The sequence below is a fragment of the Salmo salar genome, chromosome 25 (assembly GCF_965601325.2).
Source record: "Salmo salar chromosome 25, fSalSal1, whole genome shotgun sequence".
NCBI classification, from domain to species: domain Eukaryota; kingdom Metazoa; phylum Chordata; class Actinopteri; order Salmoniformes; family Salmonidae; genus Salmo; species Salmo salar.
The window spans coordinates 50,024,731-50,037,500 of record NC_138315.1 but is presented as its reverse complement, the minus strand read 5'-3'; the positions used below and the strand labels follow the sequence as shown (position 1 = coordinate 50,037,500).

Genomic DNA, 12,770 nt, shown 5'->3' with positions numbered 1-12,770 from the left:
CCACATGCCTACCACCCTTACCCACATGCCTACCACCCTTACCCACATACCTACCACCTTTACCCACATGCCTACCACCCTTACCCACATGCCTACCACCCTTACCCACATGCCTACCACCCTTACCCACATGCCTACCACCCTTACCCAAATGCCTACCACCCTTACCCACATGCCTACCACCTTTACCCACATACCTACCACCCTTACCCACATGCCTACCACCTTTACCCACATGCCTACCACCCTACAGCAGATTGCACATATCAGCACCAGTTTATGCATCTTACCACACAGTACTCAACTAGAAAGTTGATTTAAGAAATAAAGTCAAATCATTTTGTTTGGAACATCTCATTTTCCATTAAGTTGTAATAAAAGTATATTTTCATACTCGTATTGTTTAATGTTGTAGAACCCTGAAGAGAAAGGACAGGGAGGCTATATTTGCATATATCACATTTATTTCCATAACAGTATGTACGGTGACCAGGTGAGGGCAGTATAACTACAGCATAACAATGTGGGATCTAGACTGGGATTGGGTATGAGAATTTTTTCGTTTTTTATTTTATTTCACCTTTATTTAATCAGGTAGGCTAGTTGAGAACAAGTTCTCATTTGCAACTGCGACCTGGCCAAGAATAAAGCAAAAGCAGTTCGACACAATACAATAACACAGAGTTAACACATGGACTAAACAAAACATACAGTCAATCATACAGTAGAACAAAAGAAAACAAAAAAGTCTATATACAGTGTAGAATTTATATAGAATATAAGTATATAGAATGGTGAAAGGTGAGAAGGAGACAGGAATGTGTACATAGCTGGGACATATAAAAGTTTCTGCAACACTCAATTTCCATCAGTCTACCTGTACAAGCATACATAGTCATACAGACTACTCAGGGCTTTGGTGCGTTTTGAGTTTAATACAGAAGTTTGAGGGAGGGTGAGATTGCCTTGGCTAAGGCCTCGGTATCTCAGCAGGGTTTGGCAATGTGTGCCTTCTCCCCTCTCCGGGACACGGTAGTCTGATCTGTCTAGAGAGGAGAGACACGGTAGTCTGATAGATCTGAGTCTGGAGAGGAGAGACACGGTAGTCTGATAGATCTGAGTCTGGAGAGGAGAGACACGGTAGTCTGATCTGTCTGGAGAGGAGAGACACAGTAGTCTGATAGATCTGAGTCTGGAGAGGAGAGACACGGTAGTCTGATCTGTCTGGAGAGGAGAGACACGGTAGTCTGATAGATCTGAGTCTGGAGAGGAGAGACACGGTAGTCTGATAGATCTGAGTCTGGAGAGGAGAGACACGGTAGTCTGATAGATCTGAGTCTGGAGAGGAGAGACACGGTAGTCTGATACATAGATCTCAGTCTGAACAAGAGGTTAAAGAAGAAGAAAGAGAAAACAGATGATTGTGGTGTATGTAGTTCATCAGGACTCTAGTGATGTGGTTAATGTAGTTCATCAGGACTCTAGTGATGTGGTTAATGTAGTTCATCAGGACTCTAGTGATGTGGTTAATGTAGTTCATCAGGGCTCTAGTGATGTGGTTAATGTAGTTCATCAGGGCTCTAGTGATATGGTTAATGTAGTTAATCAGGACGCTAGTGATGTGGTTAATGTAGTTCATCAGGGCTCTAGTGATGTGGTTAATGTAGTTCATCAGGGCTCTAGTGATGTGGTTAATGTAGTTCATCAGGGCTCTAGTGATGTGGTTAATGTAGTTCATCAGGGCTCTAGTGATGTGGCTAATGTAGTTCATCAGGGCTCTAGTGATGTGGCTAATGTAGTTCATCAGGGCTCTAGTGATGTGGTTAATGTAGTTCATCAGGGCTCTAGTGATGTGGTGTATGTTTAAAATAGAGATATCTTTTTTCTTTATGGGCTGTGTCTCAATTTACAGGGCCGTTTGTCAGACCAGGAGACAGGAGACATCCCAAAAATCAGTCTTCTCACGAAAATGTCAATAGCATCCGAACGGTATAGCCAACAAAATAAATAATATGACCACTCTATGGAAAGAGGTGGTGTATACTGTATATACATACCAGTCAAAAGTTTGGACACACCTACTCATTCAAGGTTTTTTCTTTATTTGTACAATTTTCTACAATGTAGAATAATAGTGAAGACATCAAAACTATGAAATAACAGATATGGAATCATGTAGTAACCAAAAAAGTGTTAAACAAATCAAAATATATTTTATATTTGAGATTCTTCAAAGTAGCCACCCTTTGCCTTGATGACAGCTTTGCACACTCTTGCCATTTTCTCAACCAGCTTCATGAGGTAGTCACCTGGAATGCATTTCAATTAACAGGTGTGCCTTGTTAAAAGCTCATTTATTTTCTTCTTAATGTCACAAGATCGACGGAAGGTGGCGCCCCTCCTCGCCCGGGGCGGCGCTCGGCGGTCGTCGTTGCCGGCCTACTAGCTGCCACCGATCCTCTGTTTCATTTTCTGTTGGTTAGGTTCTAGGTTAGGTACGCACCTGTTTTGTATTAGTTCATTAGTGGGGGGGTTATTTAGTCTTTCTGTGTAGGTTTGTTTCTTGTGTGTGATTATTTTGCGTCAGGACTTTAGCCTGGGGAACAGGTGTTTTTCCTCTGCCTGTGTGTTTTATGCAGAGTGTTTTGGGCTGCGTCCCTACACTGTGTTCGGGCTGTTTATGGGCATTTGTATTGTTGCCCTGCCCTACCTGTTTTGGACAAGTGTGGATACTTATTAAACGTGTGTTCACGGACTGGTGTCTCCTGCGCCTGACTTCACCCCTCCTGCTTCCTTGAGCCGCCTGACACTTTATGCATTTGAGCCAATCAGTTGTGTTGTGAACAAGGTAGGGGTGGTATAGAGAAGATAGCCCTATTTGGTTAAAGACCATGTCCATATTATGGAACATTTCAAGAACTTTGACAGTTTCTTCAAGTGCAGTCGCAAAAACCATCAAGCACTATGATGAAACTGGCTCTCATGAGGACCGCCACAGAAAAGGAAGACCCAGAGTTACCTCTGCTGTGATGTATCGATGGGACCATGTCCATTTACACTTACAGGAATACGCCTTCATTCTACTACATAAGTTAAAAGAGAACGTACCCATATAATGTTGCTTCAACCCTGGATAATCAAACATTTATACATGACATGCCAGACAGAAAAAATGGCTGACAGAAATTCAACACCAGGTGAAGTTCCTAGCTGGAAACATCCAGTCAATACATTCTAGAAATATGTGCCTTTCAAATAGGTTTGTTGAAATATATAAATCTCAGTAGAGGCTGATGAGGGGAGGACGGCTCATAATAATGTCTGGAACGGAGCAAATTGAACGGCATTGAACACATAGAAACACATAGAAACCATGTGTTTTATATCATTCCACATCAATTCCGCTCCAGCCATTACCACGAGCTCCAGTTAAGATGCCACCAACCTCCTGTGATGAATGTTTGATTGCAATGACTATTATATACAGTTGAAGTTGGAAGTTTACATACAGCTTAGCCAAATACATTTCAACTCAGTTTTTCACAATTCCTGACATTTAGTCCTAGTTAAAAATTCCCTGTCTTAGGTCAGTTAGGATCACCACTTTATTTTAAGAATGTGAAATGTCAGAATAATGGTAGAGAGAATGATTTATTTCAGCTTTTATTTCTTTCATCACAATTCGTATTTGGTAGCATTGCCTTTAAATTGTTTAACTTGGGTCAAGCGTTTTGGGTAGCCTTCCACAAGCTTCCCACAATAAGTTGGGTGAATTTTGGCCCATTCCTCCTGACAGAGCTGGTGTAGCTGAGTCAGGTTTGTAGGCCTCCTTGCTCACACACGCTTTTTCAGGTCTGCCCACAAATTTTCTATAGGATTGAGGTCAGGGCTTTGTGATGGCCACTCCAATACCTTGACTTTGTTGTCCTTAAGCCATTTTGCCACAACTTTGGAAGTATGCATGGGGTCATTGTCCATTTGGAAGACCCATTTGCGACCAAGCTTCAACTTCCTGACTGATGTCTTGAGATGTTGCACTCAATATATCCACATAATTTTACTTCCTCATGATGTCATCTATTTTGTGAAGTGCACTAGTCCCTCCTGCAGCAAAGCACCCCCACAACATGATGCTGCCACGCCCGTGCTTCACGGTTGGGATGGTGTTCTTCGGCTTGCAAGCCTTCCCCTTTTTCCTCCAAACATAACGATGGTCATTATGGCCAAGCAGTTCAATATTTGTTTCATCAGACCAGAGGACATTTCTCCAAAAAGTATGATCTTTGTCCCCATGTGCAGTTGCAAAATGTAGTCTGGATTTTTTATGGCGGTTTTGGAGCAGTGGCTTCTTCCTTGATGAGCGGCCTTTCAGGTTATGTCGATATAGGACTCGTTTTACTGTGGATGTAGATACTTTTGTACCCGTTTCCTCCAGCATCTTCACAAAGTCCTTTGCTGTTGTTCTGGGACTGATTAGCACTTTTCGCACCAAAGTACGTTCATCTCTAGGAGACAGAACGGGTCTCCATCCTGAGCGGTATGATGGCTGCGTGGTCCCATGGTGTTTATACTTGCGTACTGTTATTTGTACAGATGAACGTGGTACCTTCAGGCGTTTGGAAATTGCTCCCAAGGATGAACCAGACTTGTGGAGGTCTACAATTTATTTTCTGAGGTCTTGGCTGATTTCTTTTGATTTTCCCATGATGTCAAGCAAAGAGGCATGGAGTTTGAAGGTAGGCCTTGAAATACATCCACAGGTACACCTCCAGTTGACTCAAATTATGTCAATTAGCCTATCAAAAGCTTCTAAAGCCATGACATAATTTTCTGGAATTTTCCAAGCTGTTTAAAGGCACAGTCTACTTAGTGTATGTAAACTTCTGACCCACTGGAATTGTGATTCAGTGAATTATTAGTGAAATAATCTGTCTGTAAACAATTTTTGGAAAAATGACTTGTGTCATCCTAACCCACTTACCAAAACTCTAGTTTGTTAACAAGAAATTTGTGGAGTGGTTGTAAAACAAGTTTTATTGACTCCAACCTAAGTGTATGTAAACTTCCGACTTCAACTGTATAACTGTTGTAGCTCATTTTCAGCATTTAAGTATCAAAGTGATAATAGAATAGTGGTAGCCAATCGGAAGCTTGGAACTATAAGGTTCTATCAGAATTCTTGTCAAAATGTAGTTATTGACTTGGTTCTGTTCAATGTTCTCTTTCTATATAGCACTCTAAACACCCCAATTCTTGTGGTTAAGTTCAAAAGAATACCACGTAAAAATAGCTGACACCATTCAAACCAATCAGGGTTCGGGAACTTGTTGTCATCGAGGTACATTGGTCAGCACTTTGCAGTCCTGTCAAGGTTGACGTATTGTTGTACTCTTTTTTGCAGTCCTCTTCTGCATTAGCCACTGCCCTACTTTTTCTACACACATCCCATTCTCTCCTTCCCTTGATCCCTGTCTGTCATCCTCCCTCCTCTCTACTGCTCCACATCTTATTTTTCCTTTGTCCCTGTTCCCCTCCTGGTCTTTTCTCCTGCTTCCCCTCCTGGTCTTTACTCCTGCTTCCCCTCCTGGTCTTTACTCCTGCTGCCCCTCCTGGTCTTTCTCCTGCTTTCCCTCCTGGTCTTTACTCCTGCTTCCCCTCCTGGTCTTTAGTCCTGCTTCCCCTCCTGCTTCCCCTCCTGGTCTTTTCTCCTGCTTCCCCTCCTGGTCTTTTCTCCTGCTTCCCCTCCTGGTCTTTACTCCTGCTGCCCCTCCTGGTCTTTCTCCTGCTTTCCCTCCTGGTCTTTACTCCTGCTTCCCCTCCTGGTCTTTAGTCCTGCTTCCCCTCCTGCTTCCCCTCCTGGTCTTTTCTCCTGCTTCCCCTCCTGGTCTTTTCTCCTGCTTCCCCTCCTGGTCTTTACTCCTGCTTCCCATCCTGGTCTTTTCTCCCGCTTCCCATCCTGGTCTTTAGCCCTGCTCCCCCTCCTGGTTTTTAGTCCTGCTTCCCCTCCTGGTCTTTAGTCCTCTACATGTCTTCCTGTCCACATCTCCCTTATTGTCCTCTACATGTCTTCCTGTCCTCTCCCTTATTGTCCTCTACATGTCTTCCTGTCCTCTCCCTTATTGTCCTCTACATGTCTTCCTGTCCACATCTCCCTCATTGTCCTCTACATGTCTTCCTGTCCACATCTCCCTTATTGTCCTCTACATGTCTTCCTGTCCTCTCCCTTATTGTCCTCTACATGTCTTCCTGTCCACATCTCCCTTATTGTCCTCTACATGTCTTCCTGTCCACATCTCCCTTATTGTCCTCTACATGTCTTCCTGTCCTCCTCTCCCTTATTGTCCTCTACATGTCTTCCTGTCCACATCTCCCTCATTGTCCTCTACATGTCTTCCTGTCCACATCTCCCTTATTGTCCTCTACATGTCTTCCTGTCCTCTCCCTTATTGTCCTCTACATGTCTTCCTGTCCACATCTCCCTTATTGTCCTCTACATGTCTTCCTGTCCACAGCTCCCTCATTGTCCTCTACATGTCTTCCTGTCCACATCTCCCTTATTGTCCTCTACATGTCTTCCTGTCCTCTCCCTTATTGTCCTCTACATGTCTTCCTGTCCACATCTCCCTTATTGTCCTCTACATGTCTTCCTGTCCACATCTCCCTTATTGTCCTCTACATGTCTTCCTGTCCTCTCCCTTATTGTCCTCTACATGTCTTCCTGTCCTCCTCTCCCTTATTGTCCTCTACATGTCTTCCTGTCCTCTCCCTTATTGTCCTCTACATGTCTTCCTGTCCTCCTCTCCCTTATTGTCCTCTACATGTCTTCCTGTCCTCTCCCTTATTGTCCTCTACATGTCTTCCTGTCCTCTCCCTTATTGTCCTCTACATGTCTTCCTGTCCTCTCTCTTATTGTCCTCTACATGTCTTCCTGTCCTCCTCTCCCTTATTGTCCTCTACATGTCTTCCTGTCCTCTCCCTTATTGTCCTCTACATGTCTTCCTGTCCTCTCCCTTATTGTCCTCTACATGTCTTCCTGTCCTCTCCCTTATTGTCCTCTACATGTCTTCCTGTCCTCTCCCTTATTGTCCTCTACATGTCTTCCTGTCCTCTCCCTTATTGTCCTCTACATGTCTTCCTGTCCTCCTCTCTCAGTCTCTTTTATTTCTCCTCCCTCCCTTTTTCCTCTCCATATCCTTCATCCTTTCCCTCATCCTCTCTTTCAGTCCCCTTCGCCTGCTCCTCTCCCTCCACCTCTCCTCGCTCCCCCTCAACTTCCATCCCCACCCCGTCCCTTCTCTCCACCTCCCCTCCCTCTTCCCCTCCCTCCTCAGGCAGGTGGTCCTCCCAGCCCTCTGTCTCTAGCTCCAATTGCTCCACCCTAGCCAGGATCTTGCGGTTGCTGGACTCCAGCTCTGCCATTAGACGGGCCAGCTTGGTCTGCAGGGTGTCCAGGTTACCCTCCAGTCTCTCCACCTTGACCTCCACCTTCTCCTCCTCCTGCTCCTCCTCGCCTTCCGCGGCCTCCACCAACATGCCCATCTTAGTGAGGATCTGACGGCCCTTCTCCTCCAGGTGTCTCTTGGCAGCTGGGAACTCAGACAGCACGTCTGTCAGGTCCTCCTTGGAAAGGCTGAACAGGTCTGAGTGGCCGATGCTGCGGATGTTGGCTGTCCGACGGTTGCCTGATTTGTTTCCTGTCAGAGGATGAGGAATGTTGTATTTGTGTGAGGCATTTTGACATTTCATTTGCTTGACTTCTGCTCTACAGTCTATACTGTGGGTCCATTGAGACATTGTGTTAGAATGTTAGGGATATGATTGTACATTGAGACATTGTGTTAGAATGTTAGGGATATGATTGTCCATTGAGACATTGTGTTGGGTTATTAGGGACATGATTGTCCATTGAGACATTGTGTTAGAATGTTAGGGATATGATTGTCCATTGAGACATTGTGTTAGAATGTTAGGGACGTGATTGTCCATTGAGACATTGTGTTGAAATGTTAGGGATATGATTGTACATTGAGACATTGTGCTGGAATGTTGGAATGTTAGATTGTTGGAATGTTAGGGATATGATTGTCCATTGAGACATTGTGTTGGAATGTTAGGGATATGATTGTCCATTGAGACATTGTGTTGGAATGTTAGGGATATGATTGTCCATTGAGACATTGTGTTGGAATGTTAGGGATATGATTGTCCATTGAGACATTGTGCTGGAATGTTGGAATGTTAGATTGTTGGAATGTTAGGGATATGATTGTCCACTGACACATTAAGTTGGAATGTTAGAATGCTGGAATGTTGGAATGTTGGAATGTTAGATTGTTGGAATGTTAGGGACATGCTATAAATGTGCTGTATTATTCTCTTTCTCACCTTTGATGTTCAGGATGCTAATTTCCCCGAAGAAATTGCCGTCACTCAACACAGCAAACTGTGTGACGCCATCGTCTGCCACCACAGCCAGTTTCCCATCCTTAATGATGTACATCTCATGTCCCACGTCCCCCTTTCTGCACACATACTCCCCAGGACTATACACCTACAGGCAAGAGGACATGTCTGAGAAGTCATGGCTACAGTCGCACAAAAACAGCAAAGTAATGTTCAACTGAAATATTGTTCTCTAACACTAGTTAAGTTAGCAGTCATAGTCATGTCAACCGCCATTGACTATGCAGACATAACAAGAATTACACCCGGCTTTAAAGGGACAATATGCCGTTAGAAAAAGAACAAAGCTGATACCCCACCACTAATTCTGTAAACAGCTAAGGGATGGGGCTGGAGAAATGACTGGCCATCCATAATATCAAAGTGATACTTTTAACCATGGTTAAATAGGCAGCGGGTTTTAAGAGTGTTGGGCCAGTAACTGAAAAGTAGCTGATTCTGAGCTGACGAGGTGAAATCTGTTGACGTGCCCTTGAGCAAGACACTTAACCCTAATTGCTCTGTATAAGAGCGTCAGCTAAATGTAGTTTGTTTACATTTACTTTGTTCACAAACAAAGGAGTTAAAAAGAAGCTTACATTTTGGGTTCCGACGGAGTAAGTTTTATTCTACAAGAATCAATGGGTGTATATCTTTTTACATTTATAAATCCAAAAATGGATGTAGCAACTGCAGATTGTCCACTTAAGCCTTGACCTCTGACCTGTGGGATGAGTTTGAGCACCAGCTCCTCCAGCAGACTGGTCTCACAGTTCTGGAAGATGGTGACCTTGGAGAGCGTGGGCAGATGTACGCTCACAGCGATCTCCGTCTGCAGCTGGACGGGAAGTTGCTGCAGGATCTCGTTCTCCCTCGTGATCTTACGGTTGATGTACAGGTGCTGGTACCAGTCGTTGACGCGGTTACGCAACTCCTTGCTGATGTACCTGTTGCGCAGGTAACCTTTGACCTGGAATTGAAATAAAGTAGGCTTAGCCAGGCATGTCACAAATCCCAAGATCCTTCAGAAAGTATATTGCCAGTGGCAGAGAATACAAGGTAAATTCTTTTAGGTGAAAAGGCAACAGAGCTATCAATCAAATGTATTTTATAAAGCCCTTTTTTACATCAGCAGTTGTCACAAAGTGCTTTACAGATATCCAGCCTAAAACCCCAAAGAGCAAGCAATGTCGAGGCAGAAGCACAGTGGCTAGGAAAAACTAAGGCTGCCCCCCCCCCCCCCCCCCCCCCGACCCTGACTATAAAATAGAGGAGAAAACAATGCTCTGGCCCCGACCCCTCACCAGCTCGTGGTTGGGGAAGAAGACGTTGTCTCGGTCCCTGAGGTTGGTGATGACGTTTCCCACGTTCCCCACAACGGAGGCAAACACCAGCACGGCGATCAGCAGGTCAGCGATCATAAACAGGTACTCCTCCTCACGGTTGGGCAGTGGCGTGTCGCCCACCGTGGTGAAGATCTGCGCAGAGAACCAGAAGCAGTAGATGTACTGGTGCCTCGCAGGGGCGAACACAGGGTCGGAGATGTTGGGGTAAACCCAGCTGTCCACCCCGAATCCGATGTAACTGGACAGGGCGAAGTAGATGCAGGCGTTCCAGTGGATGAGCACGAAGATGTAGAGCATAAGCTTGGAGATGCGGAATGTGTTGGGGTAGGAGGTGCGGGTCTCCATGCGATCCATGGCTTCGTTGAGCCGGGAGATGCGGAGGAAGCGGTTGACCCTCACCAGCGGCTGGTGGATGCCGAAGTACAGATATAGGAGGTCAGTGGGCAGTAGGGAGGCCAGGTCCAACAGGAAACGTGAGGAGAAGAGGTAACGCTTCTTCAGACGCTCCCTGTCCTGCACCAGGATGCCCTGTTCCAGGTAACCTGCAAGGGGCAACACAGCACAGATACAGTCTGGGTCAGAGTTAAGTTCATATCACCAGAGAAATAGAAATATGGTATTTCATAACTAAACTAAGCCTTGGAGTCATCAACGAAAGAAAAGGAAGTCATTAACTCTCTCTCCGTCCTCTTACAGAATTCAGTCATGGGCTCTCCACATGGGCTTTTCACATGCTTTTCAGAGCATTAAAGAGCAACTGCCTTTAAAAAGCAACGAATTCCTTTGAAACGGCCAATGTGGCATCAATATGAGTCGGAAACTATTATTCTACTGTCAAAATTCTAGATGTATCAAAGCATAGTTATGATATCACAGCAATGGAAATATCTGAATAGGAAACATTATATTGTAAGACAAGTCACACAGGATACAAATCTGTGACAGTGAAAAGTCATATTAAGATGAACCCAGGAGCAAATGCCTGTCTGTTCCCCAGAAAAATTGGGGCTCCCGAGTGGCGCAGCGATCTAAGGAACTGCATCTCAGCGCAAGAGGCGTCAGTCCCTGGTTTGAATCCAGGCTGCATCACATCCAGCCGTGATTGGGAGTTCCATAGGGCGGCGCACAATTGTCCCCAGCGTCATCCGGGTTTGGCCGGGGTAGGCCGTCATTGTAAATAAGAATTTGTTCTTAATTGATTTGTCTAATTAAATAAATACAATTCTGTGCTGTGACCCACCGATACCTTTTGGAATTCTACTTTGACACAACGAATAAACAAAACCTGGTCTTTAACCAAAACCGAGAAGAAAAGTAAATCAGCCGTTGTAAATAGGATCATTTTGGTCAAAAAGTCTCGTCTAAAACTGAGATTGGAACATCCATGTGTTACAACAGGTAAACGAAGGTTGGGTTTTGATTTGACAATGTTCATTTGCCCACTAACATGGGGTGAACAGCTGCGGTGATTGCTCTTTATCCAATAGCATTAGACAGTGAAACAGACCTGCACAGCAGACCGACTTTGTTTACTCTTATTAAGACAAAACTTTGCAAATACTGCACCAAACACCTTAGATGTAAAATTGCGCAACAAAACATTCACCGGGAAAAAAAAAACAGATTTCTTATCTTAGATTCATTCTGGGGATTTTGAGCAAGTGATATTGGCTTCCGTGTCTACAGTGTCTAATGAGGGACAATCATCATTAACCAAACGTTGAATCGAAAAACACACTGGCCAATTGCCATGTTCAGTGGCTGTTTAAAATACCACTGTGGATCGTGATCTAATAAGTACAATAATGACAAAAGATGATCTCTAACCCACCACTGGCAGACCACACACAGTTCCTATATGTAAAAAAAAAAAATCTTTACCAGTGCGAAATTTGATGATGGTATCAGCCACGTACAGGAGATCGGAGCAGTAGTCCAACGTGAGCCACAGTGTCAGGAATTCATCCTCTATTTCCTTAAAGCATGTCCTAGAAAATGAGGTCAAATTCCATTTTCAAATATCTACACAATGACATTTCAATCGGTTTACATGTTTCAGGTTTCTGTGAGTTCTATTTATTATTTCAGGTGGATTTTTGACCATCGGCACCAGTAGAAATTATACTACAATGCTAAAACGTATATTGAGCCAGGGAAATTAAATATAATAATAATTATTATTATACATTTGAGACACCCACCTACAGATGATAAGGATCCAGTTGTAGAAGATGGGAAAGATCATGACCTGGAGCCATCCATAATAAAACTCCTCTGATGGGTCAACCACCCACTCCGTCCAGCTGATCAGGAGATGGACAGAGAGAGAAACATCTTGGATGATTCACATTCATATCAGATTTATTAGCATGAATGGCAAAGCCACTGTTGCTAAAGCCAAGTGAGATAATAACATCAACAATAACCATAAAGGTTAAAAATGAGTAAAGGTGATTAGATTAATAAAGATCAACATTCAACAACCTCAATCTAGAGCTTAGAAAGCATCTATACTGTTATAACTTATTAAATGATCAATTGTGTCTATGCTATCATGTATCCGTCATGTTTTGCCCAAGTCTCTTACTTCACTTTGGGCTTTGCCGGAAGCTTCTTCTCATCTTTCCCTTCCTCTTTCTTCTCCTCTACTTCATCGTCCTCCTTCTGCATCCGATGCCACCTGAACACCCTCGCCCATCGGTTCATTCTGCCCTTTATCTAATCTGTCAGGGGTTTTGCCTCAGTCATAGGCCCTCTCTGGTGTTCCCTTCACCTTCACCCTGATGGTCCAGCAGAGGTACCTGGTAGTAATAAGGGAGTAAAATTGTAAGCTGCCCACACAACTCTGTTGTCTGGTGTTATAGCAGCATTGCTGTGTTAACATGACAACAAGCCAAGCCTACCTGAGCAGCGGCACACCTGCTGATCATGCTGAACTGTCTCCACGGAAGGGAGCAGGTGACTCTCTAACCAGGCGGCAGG

At 44.3% G+C, this 12,770-nt stretch overlaps 2 protein-coding genes across 2 annotated transcripts in view; one reads left to right on the top strand and one right to left on the bottom strand.

The window, feature by feature from the left end:
- Positions 1–393, top strand: part of LOC106586906 (uncharacterized) — a 3,428-nt gene extending 3,035 nt beyond the window's left edge. Inside the window, exon 3 of the mRNA XM_014174648.3 lies at positions 1–393. This exon is cut by the window's left edge and continues 1,769 nt beyond it. The gene's annotated coding sequence lies outside the window, so the exon portion shown is untranslated.
- A 2,438-nt stretch (positions 394–2,831) lies between these two features.
- Positions 2,832–12,494, bottom strand: cnga4 (cyclic nucleotide gated channel subunit alpha 4). Its single transcript, XM_082969247.1, has 7 exons — positions 12,376–12,494; positions 11,990–12,091; positions 11,670–11,776; positions 9,740–10,330; positions 9,167–9,405; positions 8,386–8,551; positions 2,832–7,694 (listed from the first exon to the last, which is right to left on the bottom strand). The coding sequence occupies exons 1-7, from the start codon at positions 12,492–12,494 to the stop codon at positions 7,159–7,161; spliced, it is 1,860 nt and encodes a 619-aa protein (XP_082825373.1). The 3' UTR covers positions 2,832–7,158.
- Positions 12,495–12,770: the final 276 nt, after the last annotated feature.